Genomic DNA, 13477 nt, shown 5'->3' with positions numbered 1-13477 from the left:
CCATGCTTAAACAAAATGGTATCCCCCCCCATTGGTTTCTCCAAAAAGCCGAGTCTTCTGTACTGGATTGAGTCTCTTGCAAGAAAATACACTGTGCTTGTTGACTTTTGCCAAATAAAAATATAGCTTTTCTCTCAATGCTGTCTTTAAGCCCCCTGGTATTTAACGAAATAAAAGAAAACTTAGAACACAATGTAAACATAGAATTCAGTAGCACTACGACTAGCTAGAACAAGCTAACAATAGCACACCCCAATTATAGTTCAGTGTTTATAGTTCAGATGTTGAAGATGAGTTTGCATGTGTATCTGAAGTGTTGTGAATCAGAAGTATGTGTTTGAAATCTTCCTGATGAATGTAGTGTTGATTTGTGTTGTTACTCTAGTACAGCAGGAGGCGCTATGAAGCTCTTTAGTCCTCCAGTAAACTCACTAAAGAAAGAACTCAGTTTGTACACTCTGCTGGTGTGTGTTTATAGTTCAGATGTTTTGAAGATGAGTTTGTAGGTGGATCAGATGTGCTGTAAATCAGTAGTATGTGTTTGTATCCTGATGAATCTAGTGTTGATTGTGTTGTTACACCAGTACAGCAGGAGGCGCTATGAAGCTCTTTAATCCTCCAGTAAACTCACTAAAGAAAGAAAGAAACAAAGAACTCGAGTTTGAACACTCCGCTGGTTTGTGTTTATGGATCAGTGTTTTTAGTTCAGATGTTGAAGATGAGTTTGAAGGTGGAGTTGATGTGTTGTAAATCAGTAGTATGTGTTTGAAATCCTCCTGATGAATCTAGTGTTGATTTGTGTTGTTACTCCAGTACAGCAGGAGGCGCTATGAAGCTCTTTAGTCCTCCAGTAAACTCACTAAAGAAAGAAAGAAACAAAGAACTCACCGTTTGAGCACTCCGCTAGTGTGTGTTTATAGTTCAGTGTTTTTAGTTAAGATATTGAAGATGAGTTTGCAGGTGGATCTGATGTGCTGTAAATCAGTAGGAACTGATCTGACTTCTGTCTGTAACACTGCTGGAGAACAGCAGATGCTCAAGACACCATTGAAGATGTGTTCAGTGAAGCTGCTGGACTGCAGGAACCTCATGAAGATTAAACGAGAACCCACCGCACAGGAACAACATACTGATGAAGATGAAGATGATGATGAAATCACAGCACAGGAACAACACCCTGATGAAGATGATGATGAAACCACAGCACAGGAACAACACACTGATGATGATGATGATGATGATGATGAAACCACAGCACATGAACAACATAAGAGTGATGAAGATGATGATTTTATTCCTTCAGGTATGTTTTTTACTTTATAATATTTCACATGAGATCTTTAGAAAATGCAGTGTAAGTTCTCCAGCATCATTTTAGTTCTGATGCAACTTTGTTTTATATTATGTATCTAATGCAACATTCAGACATTTTTCAGTGTCCAAATAGTTTATAAACGGTTTCTATAGCCTGGTTTCCATCCACCTTTCGCGCCATTTTATCGACAAAGTCAAAAATAAAAAATAAAAAAAAACAAAACAAAAAAAAAACAGTAATGCGACATTCGCCGCCTTCTGCCTGTTTCCATTCAAATGACCTTTTATCGATAAAAAGATGCGTTATGACGTCATGCCTAAAAAAAAACACTTTGTAGCATAAGTTTTGATTTATCGCATCAGAAATCTGAATTGAGCCGTTTCCATTCAGAAATGTGTGTTTATCGCTAATTCATCTCACAGATGTCCCTCATTTTTATCCTCTGAAGTTTTGGTAAAATGGGGAGAGTATTGAGACAATTCATTAAAATTAGTCAGTTTACTGTCATTTTAACTTCACATATAAAAGCAATTAGAAGAGGAATTGCAATCAAAAGGGAACAGTTGCTCTTCTGATAAGACTGTAATATTGGTCCTGATGTTGCACCAATAACAGGTTGGCTCCGGTTCTGACCCGAATGTGAATCGTCATGCCCTGTTCAAGCTGGCAACCTCACCAAGAAGTGGCGGAAACTTTCAGTCTTAGTATAAGGACCATCAATCGATATGTATGATGTGTGCACAGATATTAAAGAAACATTGATGCGGTGTAATATCAGGATTTATGGTACATTCCTGATATTCAATATTTGAAACAATCATATCTAAAGCATCACAACTGCATCATGTCCCGCATATTTCTCCAGCAACTTTTAACCACCAACTGAACTTGATTATCATCTAAAATTAATTTTAGCTTAATAATGCAAATGTACACTTTCTGAAGAAGCAGTAAATGTGATGTGAGGTAAAGATGATTAGATTTAAAGTATTTAAATGTTTTAAAATGTTCAAAAACTCATTTTCTGAATGTGAACTCATTGGACAAATAGTTCTGATAGTTTATGGTCTTGAGAAAAGTCTAGAACATTCTGAGAGTCATTCAGCCGACTTTACTCAAATTAGATTTACCCTGTTCTGTAGATGAAAAAGAAAAGGCATATATTAGAGGTCTGCAAGCCCATCGGGTCCCGTGTCAATTCGGGTTGGGCTCAGGCCAATTAATTTTTTAATAGATAGTGCTCGGGTCGGACTCGGGCTCCTTTAACTTCTCTCCTTTCATTCTGCCCATAATCGCGCACTAAAATAATACAAGTAATATATAGCCTATAATTATAAATAATATAATGTATTATAATACTATAATATTATAAATATTATACATAGCCTATATGCATGTACATGTGCATTAGCATACACGTGACAGTTCACAGTTGACCGTGCAGAGCATCAGGGAGAAGTTGGAGCGTGAGGAGGTTTTAAAACTTCATAATGCTTCTGGAAAAGCTTCATTTTGGAAGAATTTTGGTCATGGAGCCAATTGGTCATGTGCAGTGCAGAATCTGCAAAACTATTCTTGATCATGACAGGAAAAAACAGGAACATCTCATCTACAACGGCATGTCAAGCGCGGCTGCACTACAGCTAGCTCAACTAGCACAAGACAGTTATCAATGTCCGAGTTATTCTCGAAGCCAGTGCCAGCTAATGCCAAATCCCAAGTCACTGAGAAGTGTGTGGATTTCTGCTGCAAAGACATATGGCCATTTCAAACGGTGGCTGGAGGTGGATTTATAAAGTTAGCCCAGGAACTAATTAACGCGGGGGCAGTCTATGGTCGCTTGTCTGCTGAAAAGTTGCTGCCTGAACCCACAACTGTCTCTCGCAGATGCCACGAAAAGGCAACAACAAAAAGAGAAGCGATTGTTGCTGAGATCAAAGAGATAATATGTTCAGATAATGTTGGGATGACCACAGACATGTGGACTGATGATTACCGCAAGGTCAATTACATGGCGATTACATGTGATTATATAACATCAGATTTCAAGTTGAAGAGTAATGTACTCACAACTGCCATGTTCCCTCAAGATGATGCTAAAACAGCTGAAAATATCTGCAAGGAATTGCAGAAACAGCTTGTGTCAGTTCTGAAGTTTGATCCCTCTGTAATGACTAAGGTGGTCTGGGTAACAGACCAAGGTTCGAATATTGTTGCTGCATTACGACCTTACTGGCGCTTGGACTGTCAGGATCACATCTACAACATGGTCCTCCGACATGCCTTGGACATCACTGAGTTGTCAGTAACAGTCCCAGAGGTTGGTGCAACGTTGCTGGCTGTTAAGAAAGTAGTCCGGTTTGTGAAAAAAATCAGTCTGGCAAGCCAGTTATCCAAGACCGTTCTGCAGATGGGAGAAACACGTTACAGCACTGTATTTCTCACGCTCAAGTCTATCAAGGATGGGTATGCTGAACTACTGCAAAAACTGGAGAGCCGTGGAGAAGGCCAAAGAATGGCTGATGTGTCCCCAGATGTTCTGGATTTTTTGGTATTTTTTTCCTCCAACCCTTCTACGAAGCCCAGCGGGAGTTGGAAGGGGATCAATATCCAACTTTGAACCTTGTTGTGTTGTGGCATGAGAAGCTGATGCGTCATTCCCAGCCAGTAAGCACTGACATGCCTTATCAAGCCACCATCCGCCAGCGCCACTTGGAGTAGATTGGCAAGAAGGTCCAGATTCAGCCACTCCATAAACTTGCAATATTCCTGTGGCCAAAATTCAACCAGTTGCGGATGCTACTGAGGGAGATGCCATCCTGCAAGATGCGAAGAGTTGGATCGCATGCTATCGAGCAACAGGTGGAAATGCGACTGCGGAGTCAGCTAGCTGCCCGCCACCACCGGCAACTAAAAAAAGAACACTGTCAAACTTAGAATTGGAGTGGGAGAATGTCGCCCAGGGTGATGACACAGCTGTGGATGAGGTTCGCATATACCTCAACCTTAACCAGAAAACGGAATTTGATGACCGAGATTTGCTGGGTTGGTGGAGTGAACATGAGAAGACCCTTCCTTTGTTGTCAAGACTCACCCGTCATGTGTTGCAAGCAGCAGTAGCAGTGAACACATTTTCAGCACAGCAGGGAGGACGCTGGAGGAGAGGAGAACAGCTCTGAAGCCTTCAACGGTGGATGCGATTCTTTTTCTTCACAACACCGCCAATAAACAGTGATAGTTCAGCCTTAACACAGTTCAACGATTTCTTTTTTACGTTATCCAGTTGGCGAAGAGTTCTTTGTAACATTGTTCTCCAGTTTCTGTAAAGTTACTTCACATCAAATAAAGGTAGGCCGTACATCTTTATTTACTTATTTGCTGCTGGATCACATAGCTTGGCTATTATCTACTGCATGCTTATACTTTTCTGCAAAGGATAGTCGGTAATAATATTTGTGGGCACTGTAACTTTATATTTGAGGCCTATAATAACTTTACCTATTAGCATGTGTGTTTGCGTTAGAGAGCGTGCATTAGAGAGAGCGCGCGTCAGAGAGCTTAAATATTGGCGTCGGGCTGAATAATTGCAGATGTTTTCGGGCTGGGTCGGGCTAGGGCTTGAACACTACAGGCCAGGGCTGGAGTTTTTGGCACGTGCAGGGCTCTAGCATATATATATGTTTAAAAATATTATTTTTTTTCATTTGGTAATTTATTTATTTGAATACAGGGGATTTTGCCAGCATTTTTCAAAAGTAAAACTAAACAATAATTTGATAGAATTGGGCTGTAAGAAAAACACAGTAGTTCTAGTATTGTGTATTTATTTTTAATTTAAAACATCTTTATGCACAGAAATTATATGTTTTGTGGGCTAATTCCTTGACTGCCGTCTATTATTTTGAATGGTTTGGAAAAGCAACTTTAATAAATAAACGGATGGATATCTGTGATTTAAATTAAAACAGTGGCCATGCATTTGTTCTCTGTGCACTTGTCGATGTGCATGATACGAGATATTTGTGTTGGCACTCCTGGAGTGTCATGTTTGCAGCATCAGATCTACAGTGCATCATGAACGTATTCACAGCGCTTCACATTTTCCACATTTTGTTATAACTACAGCCTTATTCCAAAATGGATAAAATTTATTATTTTCCTCAAAATTCTACAAACAATACCCCATAATGACAACGTGAAAGAAGTTTGTTTGAAATTAGGGCTGAACGATTTTGGAAAATAATCTAATTGCGATTTTTGTACCAATTTTGCGATTTTATTTTTTTAAAGCTCTATCATCATTTAAATCATTGAATCATATGAACAACACAATATTAGATTAAACAAACTGCTCTTTCCTGTTGGCCAGGCTTATATGTTATTATGAAATTAGGTGATGCAGGAATTGATATGAAGTAGTTAAATAAAAATGTCAATCACAGGAGTATGTTTACTGATTTGTTGAACTTCCAGCCTTGTAAACATGTAATAATTATCATGACAACATAAAGCACTGACAAATAAGCCTGGTGTAAACATTCATATGAAAGTCAGTAACAAATCACACAAACTAAAGTGCAGATTGCAGAAATATAAAAACAAATCTGTGGCTTTACCACACTCCATATTATTCAGATAATTAAAAGTCACTGTAATAAACAGAGCACAGCTGACAAGCCCCCCTCTCAGACAGGCTGCAATATTTTCCCCTGTGTGGTCGTCTGGGAAGTAGGCAGTTTGTAGGCAGTGAGCTTTGAGGTTGAAGTCTTCAGTAATAAAGTGCACCGTAAGATCCTGTACGGCTTGACCACATGTCAGTTATAACTCCTTTTGTTTTCAGCTCCGCTGTGACACACTGTTTGCATTTTTTGTGTAGCTCCAGTATGGCGACCTGGCTAAAATATGTGCTGGAGAACATGTTGTACCCTACCTAGTGTATTTATCAAAGCCGTGAACCCAGGCTTGGTCACCGTACTGAGGGGCATCATATCTTTCGCGATGAACTCAGTTACTGCTTGAGAAATTTCTACGTGCTGTTTTAAGTACGTTCGTATGGAGTTACGTTTAAAAACATTTCGGTCAGTGATCCCTGTTGAGTGGTATTTGGCTTACTTGACACACTGGTGTTCGGCTTTTTAGCCATGCAAATATCGTACATGGCTTTGTGGTGTTTTTTAAGTGCTGATACAGGTTACTAGTGTTGCCATATGAGGTAGCAACATTAGCATGGCAGGTTTTGCACAATACCTGACGCTGCGCAGTAGCATCTTTTTTAAAAGCCAAAATAGTGCCACACAACTTACATACTGTTCCTCTTTGACACTAATGTTTCAACAATGTCAGGTTCTGTCGAGCCTAAAGTCATTGTACAACAGGTCAAGCTACAGCTTCGCTTGCCAAGTTGATGCTTCCTCTGCAGACTGGTTTACTCTCGCGTGTCATGTGACCAGTGTGTAATCGCAGCCTTTGCGGTTAAGAAATCTTGTTTTATCATATCGCGATATCGCAAATGCAATTAATCGTTCAGCCCTATTTGAAATCTTTGCAAATGTATTAAAAATGAAAAAAATTACATGTACATAAGTATTCACAGCCTTTGCCATGACACTCAAAATTGATCTCAGGTTTCCACTGATCATCCTTGATGTTTCTACAACTTGATTGAGTCCACCTGTGGTAAATACAGTTGATTGAACATGATTTGGAAAGGCACACACCTGTCTATATAAGGTCCCACAGTTAACAGTGCATGTAAGAGCACAAACCAAGATGCCAGGCACCGCCCATCACCAGGCCAATACCATCATGAAGCATGGTGGTGGCAGCATCATGCTGTGGGGATGTTTTTCAGCGGCAGGAACTGGGAGACTAGTCAGGATCGAGGGAAAGATGAATGCAGCAATGTACAGAGACATCCTTGATAAAAATCTGCTCCAGAGTGCTCTGGACCTCAGACTGGGGTGAAGGTTAATCTTCCAACAGGACAACAACACTAAGCACAAAGCCAAGAAAACAAAGGAGTGGCTACGGGACAACTCTGTGAATGTCCTTGACTGGCCCAGCCAGAGCCCAGACTTGAATCCGATTGAACATCTCTGGAGAGATCTGAAAATGGCTGTGCACCAACACTCCCCATCCAACCTGATGGAGCTTGAGAGGTCCTGCAAAGAAGAATGGGAGAAACTGCCCAAAAATAGGTGTGCCAAGCTTGTAGCATCATACACAAAAAGACTTGAGGCTGTAATTGGTGCCAAAGGTGCTTCAACAAAGCATTGAGCAAAGGGTGTGAATACTTATGTGATTTTTACGTATTTTTTTAGAAATTTGCAAAGATTTCAAACAAACTTTCACGTTGTCATTATGGGGTATTGTTTGTAGAATTGAGGAAAATAATGAATTTAATCCATTTTGGAATAAGTCAGTAACATAACAAAATGTGGAAAAAGTGAAGCACTGAGAATACTTTCCGGATGCACTGTATATGCCGTTAAGATCAATCCATAATCGCACAATAAATTGGCTTTCACAGATGTATACTGTTGTCATGAATAACGCAGGCTAATGATTGGGCACTATATTTTTGCATTAATGCCAATTTTCTTGACAAAGTGTTTTCAAACCAATTTTTCACGACATTTGATGTATCGACATAGAGTTTATGCGCTTGAGTTAAACAGAAAAATATTATGTTGACACTTGTGAAATTTTAGCGTTAATTTGCATTACCATCAGCTTTATTTTGATGCGCTAAAACTTTTTCATAAAAAATCCTTGTATGGAAACGTAGTTTGTGATAAGTACTGTTTTACCATTGCTTACTGTTATGTTCCTTTCAGATACAAACAGTGGTCCATCTGATGGAGAAATGGCTTCTACATCAAAACAGAGTCTTTCTTGCAAAATTTGTGAGAGGACATTCACTTCGAAAGGACGTTTAGTGAGACATGAGAGAAGACACAAAGAGCAGAAAGTCTTCAAATGTAAGAGATGTGAGAGCAGCTTTTCTACATTAAAAGAGAGGAACTGTCATTCAGAAGTGCACAAAGTAAAGCAGGAGTTTCCCTGTGAGCAGTGCGGGAAGGTTTTCTCAGCTGCCTCGACATTAAAAAGTCACATGAAGACACACAGTGATGAAAAGCCTTTCAGCTGCAGTCAGTGTGACAAGTGTTTCAGAACTAAAGGACATCTTAATGAGCATCAGAAAATACACACGGGGGAGAAACCGTACAAGTGTCTTCACTGTGAGAAGAGATTCATCAACAAGAGTCATATGACATCACATGTCCGTTTGCACACCAATGAGAGGCCATATCAGTGCAAAGAATGTGACAAAACCTTTAAACAATTATTTTGTCTAAAGACACATCAGCAAATGCACTCTGGGGAGAAACCCTTTCAGTGCTCACACTGTGATAGACGTTTCCTTAAGAAATCTGATCTGAAACGTCATGAAATTAGACAATCTGGGGAGAAACCCTTTCAATGCTCACACTGTGACAAGCGTTTCCATCTTGAATCTGACATGAAATATCATGAAAAAAGACACAATGGAGAGAAACGTTACCTCTGCTCTGACTGTGGGAAGAGATTTTATGCACCGTCTGATTTAATAGTTCATCAGAGAGTGCACACGGTAGAAAAGCTGTATCACTGTAGCGTTTGTGGGAAGAGTTTCAATCAAAATGTTCTTTTACTAAAGCACAAGAGAACACATAGTGGAGAAAGACCTTTCAAATGCACTCAGTGTGACAAGACGTTTACCCGATCAGATTACCTGAAAACCCACCAGAGAGTGCATACAGGAGAGAAACCTTACAGCTGCTCCATCTGCAGGAAATCATTCGTTTCTTCATCAAGTTTAAAAACTCATCAGAAGACACATGCTAGAGATCAAACTACCCTGAAATCATCCTAGTGTTTTCAGGCATCTCGGGCAACATTAAACCACAATTACATTATCAAAGGCAACTTTTGTCATAATCATGCAGTCCTGAAGTTAACTCTCCAAAAACTGACCAGAAGCTCTATAGCTTTAATGTCTTCATCTTTAAGACGTTACTGGAGAAAACAAAAATAACCCAAACTGAGCTGGTGGAGTTAGTTCCTCTCTGTCTATTCAGCATGAACATAATGCCAATTAATTAGCAATGTCTAATGCCAGTCATGTATTCAGTATAAAGTGAACCCTAACCTGAAATGTCATGTCTTCAGAAGTCTCTCAGATCGTTATAGTGCATGTGTATATTAACAAACTCAAAAACGTATTTTCTCTTTAAAGTGATTGTAATTATGTTTCATCCATAATGTGCATGAAAGAGAAACAACCTTTTAAATGTGAGAAATTAGGACAGATATGGTCTGGATGTAATGTATTCTTGCATCTATTTAAGGTTTATAAGTATGTATGTGAAGCATTATCCTTTCTCTGTTTCAGCCATGGTTATACAAGTCTTTTTTTCTCCAGAATGTCCTAGTGAATGTTGATGTTCATTCACGTTTAGACCTGGTGTGTAATCATTATGAAATTATGCTTTTTTTCAGCTGACAAATTAAGATTAAGATTCAACTTTATTGTCATTGTGCAGAGTACCGGTACAGAGCAGTTGTTTTCACATATCCCAACTGAGCTGGGGTCAGAGCGCAGGGTCAGCCATGAAACAGCGCCCCTGGAGCAGATAGGGTCAAGGGCCCAACAGTGGTATCTTGGCAGTGCTGGGGCTTGAACCCCCAACATTTCGGTCAGTAACCCAGAGCCTTAACTGCTGAGCCACCACTGCCCATAAATAATAAGTTAAGAATAATTAGCCAAAAGCTCAACTGACTCAGCTGAGAATGTGATGCTAATGTTCACGTCACACTGGAGTCCGCTGGATTATTCGTTGGAGTTTGATGTTGATTTTTGATTAACAACTGATTGGTTAAAAGGATGGAAGAGTCATTCTCATGTCCATCAGGTAAAGCACATAAGAGCTGTATGTGATAAAAGTTGTTCGTTTATGCTAAGTTCTGTCATTCTAATGATTGAGAATAACAGTATTCACAATCTTAATGGTGATTCTAAAGTTATATTGCAGTATTAATGGAGTGAGTGGCTTCACTGGAGTGTTAGACTATGGTTTTAAATGATCACTTATCCACAATATTTTCAGTGAGTCCAATGTATTTCATTAGGTGGGCAGAGGTATTTCCAGTTGGCTAGCGGAAGTGCGATTTGGTTGGTGATTTGTGTGTAGCCGACCACTGCTTGCTTTCATGTCATGTGGTTAGATTCTTGCTTTTTAAATGTTGTAAGATGTCTTGACAATTTTACAGTCAATATAATGCAGTTAATGGATATCCTTATAATCAAGCGAGTTTTATCAAAAAAAAAAATGCTGTTATGATCAGAATCCTCTCGCAAATTGCTCCAGTCCCAGATGTTGCTTTTTCCATCTGCTGCCTATAAAAAGATTGACTGTTTAAAAAAGCTCTGAATAAATTGTGTGTGTGCTCTTTTCACATTTTTGGCAAGAAGTCAACAGGGGGGATTACTTGTATAATCCACCGTTATGGTCCGGCTACGATAGACATCCAGAAACGGAGCGCAATGAATGATATAAATGATAGCATTAATGTGCTAACAGGTGTGTAAACATGCGTTTAAGGTTCATAAGACATTTTGAGAGTTTGTTCATTTCTATTCAGCGTTGGCCTTTGTGAATGCTTTACGTGCTTTAAAATGGCATATAAAAGGAACCGTGTTTGACCTGAACTGTCTGTGAGTAGTGACAATGTTTTCAACTGTTTTCATGCTGTGATGCTAAATTGATCAATTCTACGGTGGAAGACCATTATTAGATGAGACTTGTATAGGAGATTGATGTTTTATCACGTTTGAAATGAACTGTATTTTGATTTTCCTCTTTCCTACTTTCTTTTGAGTGTCTTTGCAGGATGTGCAGATCTTCCTTAAAAAGTGTATTGGAATAAAATGACACTCCACCTTTAGTCAAATTCCACAAATATCTCTTCACAGTAAGTTAGCTGTCCGTTCTGTGAGTGCGCTGAAAAAACTCTTGTGTTTGTTCATAGCCCTGTCTCTGTAAATGAGAAAATAAACTCTGTTGTGATCACACAGCATTTGCAATGTGCTTGCATGAATTTGAGGTGCGGAGCTTCTGAAGGAGCACTGAATGGAGGCGTGTGTTTGTTTGTCTGTAGGGTTCAAATATCAAGAGTCTTTCTCAGGAATTGCTTACTCCACCTTTAACTTGAAAACCTGTTGAACCGTAACACAGGCAATGTTATTGGACAAGCCGATTCCTCTGCAATGCTTTCTATTCTGTGTGTTTATGTTATAGTGGTCTTGTTTATTACGACATTAAGTGTTTATCATCTTTTATTTAGAATGGCCTATTTGTTCATAGGGAATCAGAAAGGGTGTGGTATGAGGGGTGTTGGCAAAGGTTGTTTGAAAACATACTTTATTTTTTTAATTCCGTTTGGTGCCACTAGTAGCACAGAAATTACACACTCCACCTTGTAAGGGAAAAGGTGATTTGGGAAATAGTGTGTTCATTAATTCAGAATCAGTTACTTTTATATGTACAGTGCTTTTAATAAAATATACTGTTTTTTTGTTTTAGTTACTTTACAGAGAACATTGAACTTTAGTGTAAAATGTTTATAATGTATGTCCGAATAAACGTTTATTAGTATGTAATTCATTTTGTATGGTACAGTTTATTGTGAGGCTGCTAAGACATTATTTCCTACACAAGAACAATACATTTAATATATCAACTGGATCAGTTATTCAGTCAACACTAAAATATTTAAAATCAAATTAGAGCTTGCAACAAGTGCAGCTCTTCAAGACTTGGATGACAAAGACACCATTGTACTTTGATTTGTAATGGAAAATTATTGCCTTACAGCAGCAAAGAACACTCATAGATTTTTGGGATGTTGTTTGAGAATTAATGCCATAACAGAAAACATGAAAATGATTTTCCCTTACGACTTTTTGATATTGCTTAGTTACGCATATGGGGAGTGCCTTCATACACAACCTTTTTGAAACCTCTCTACAATAACGCCAATATTCTAATATTGGCTATGGTATTTGAGCCCCACCTGTTTTGGCGTGAAACTGACCGCTATAAAACAGGTGCACAGACACCAATTTCCTCATAATTTCTTTCTTCAAGAGATCATCTCTTGTCTAGAAGCCTTCTACCTTCGCCGTCGATATACACGAGTCAGCAGGTGGAATCTTCACAGAAAAACTTTCCCCTCCCCTGCAGTATTCCGGCAAACATCACACTGCCTCGCCGACTGACGCTTCGCTGTGAACTGGCCTCAGCATCCTGATTCCCCGCAGCTCTTCGGCAGGGTTTGTGTATCCTTACAAAGCAATTGTATATTGTGCATTGTATACTGTGTGATATAAATATGAATATATATTAATTTATATATCTAAAAGAGTCACTTACGTGTTCGCATCTTTTTAAAAATGTCGTTCTGTAAGTGTTCCTTGTGTGAGAAACACATCCCGCTGTCAGATCAGCATAAGAGCTGTGTTAACTGTCTGGGCCATGCCCATGCAGAGTAAGCTCTCATGCAGACAGACTGTCCTCCTGTGAGCGCATGAGTCTCAAGACGCCTCGCTTGTGATTCACCCTCATTCTGAGGGATGATTCAGCCTCACACGCCCTCCCATCCACCTCTTCTGTGATACCTGAGGAGTCACACGAGGAGGTACAGCGCGGCCGCGAGTTTGAGCAGGATGAATTTAAGGTGGATTTCATCCCAGCACATGCTCCACCAGTCCCTCAATCTCCACGAAGCGCATGTTTCCCAGTACGCTATATACGAGACGAGCTCCGGCCCTCTGAAGGACCATGCGGACTCTATCTTGTTTGGCGGAGCTGACGTTGGTGATGATGTCATGTCTCTCGCTGCATCAGGTGAGTGGTCAGTGGATGATGCTGCCACCCCTCCCCCCAGAGAGGGAGAGGAACATGCACGCGCCACTGATGGAGATGCTCCACATCCTTACAAGGGCGGTTGAAGAGCTTCACCCTAACTGGTCTCCCCCAGAGGAACCTAAACAGTCTCCCCTCGATGAATGGTTCCAGCAGTCCAGATGCCGTCAAACGGCAGCATCCCACACAGTTCAAC

The 13477-nt window shown here is 39.7% G+C and overlaps 1 protein-coding gene across 1 annotated transcript; it reads left to right on the top strand.

Annotated features, from left to right (window-relative positions):
* Positions 1–871: 871 nt before the first annotated feature.
* LOC127649406 (zinc finger protein 501-like) lies at positions 872–12092 on the top strand. Its single transcript, XM_052134476.1, has 2 exons — positions 872–1303; positions 8152–12092. The coding sequence occupies exons 1-2, from the start codon at positions 949–951 to the stop codon at positions 9228–9230; spliced, it is 1434 nt and encodes a 477-aa protein (XP_051990436.1). The 5' UTR covers positions 872–948; the 3' UTR covers positions 9231–12092.
* Positions 12093–13477: the final 1385 nt, after the last annotated feature.

The sequence above is a fragment of the Xyrauchen texanus genome, chromosome 9 (assembly GCF_025860055.1).
Source record: "Xyrauchen texanus isolate HMW12.3.18 chromosome 9, RBS_HiC_50CHRs, whole genome shotgun sequence".
In the NCBI taxonomy this organism is placed as follows: Eukaryota; Metazoa; Chordata; class Actinopteri; order Cypriniformes; family Catostomidae; genus Xyrauchen; species Xyrauchen texanus.
The sequence above is the reverse complement of the archived record's forward strand: the minus strand, read 5'-3'. Positions and strand labels throughout refer to the sequence as shown.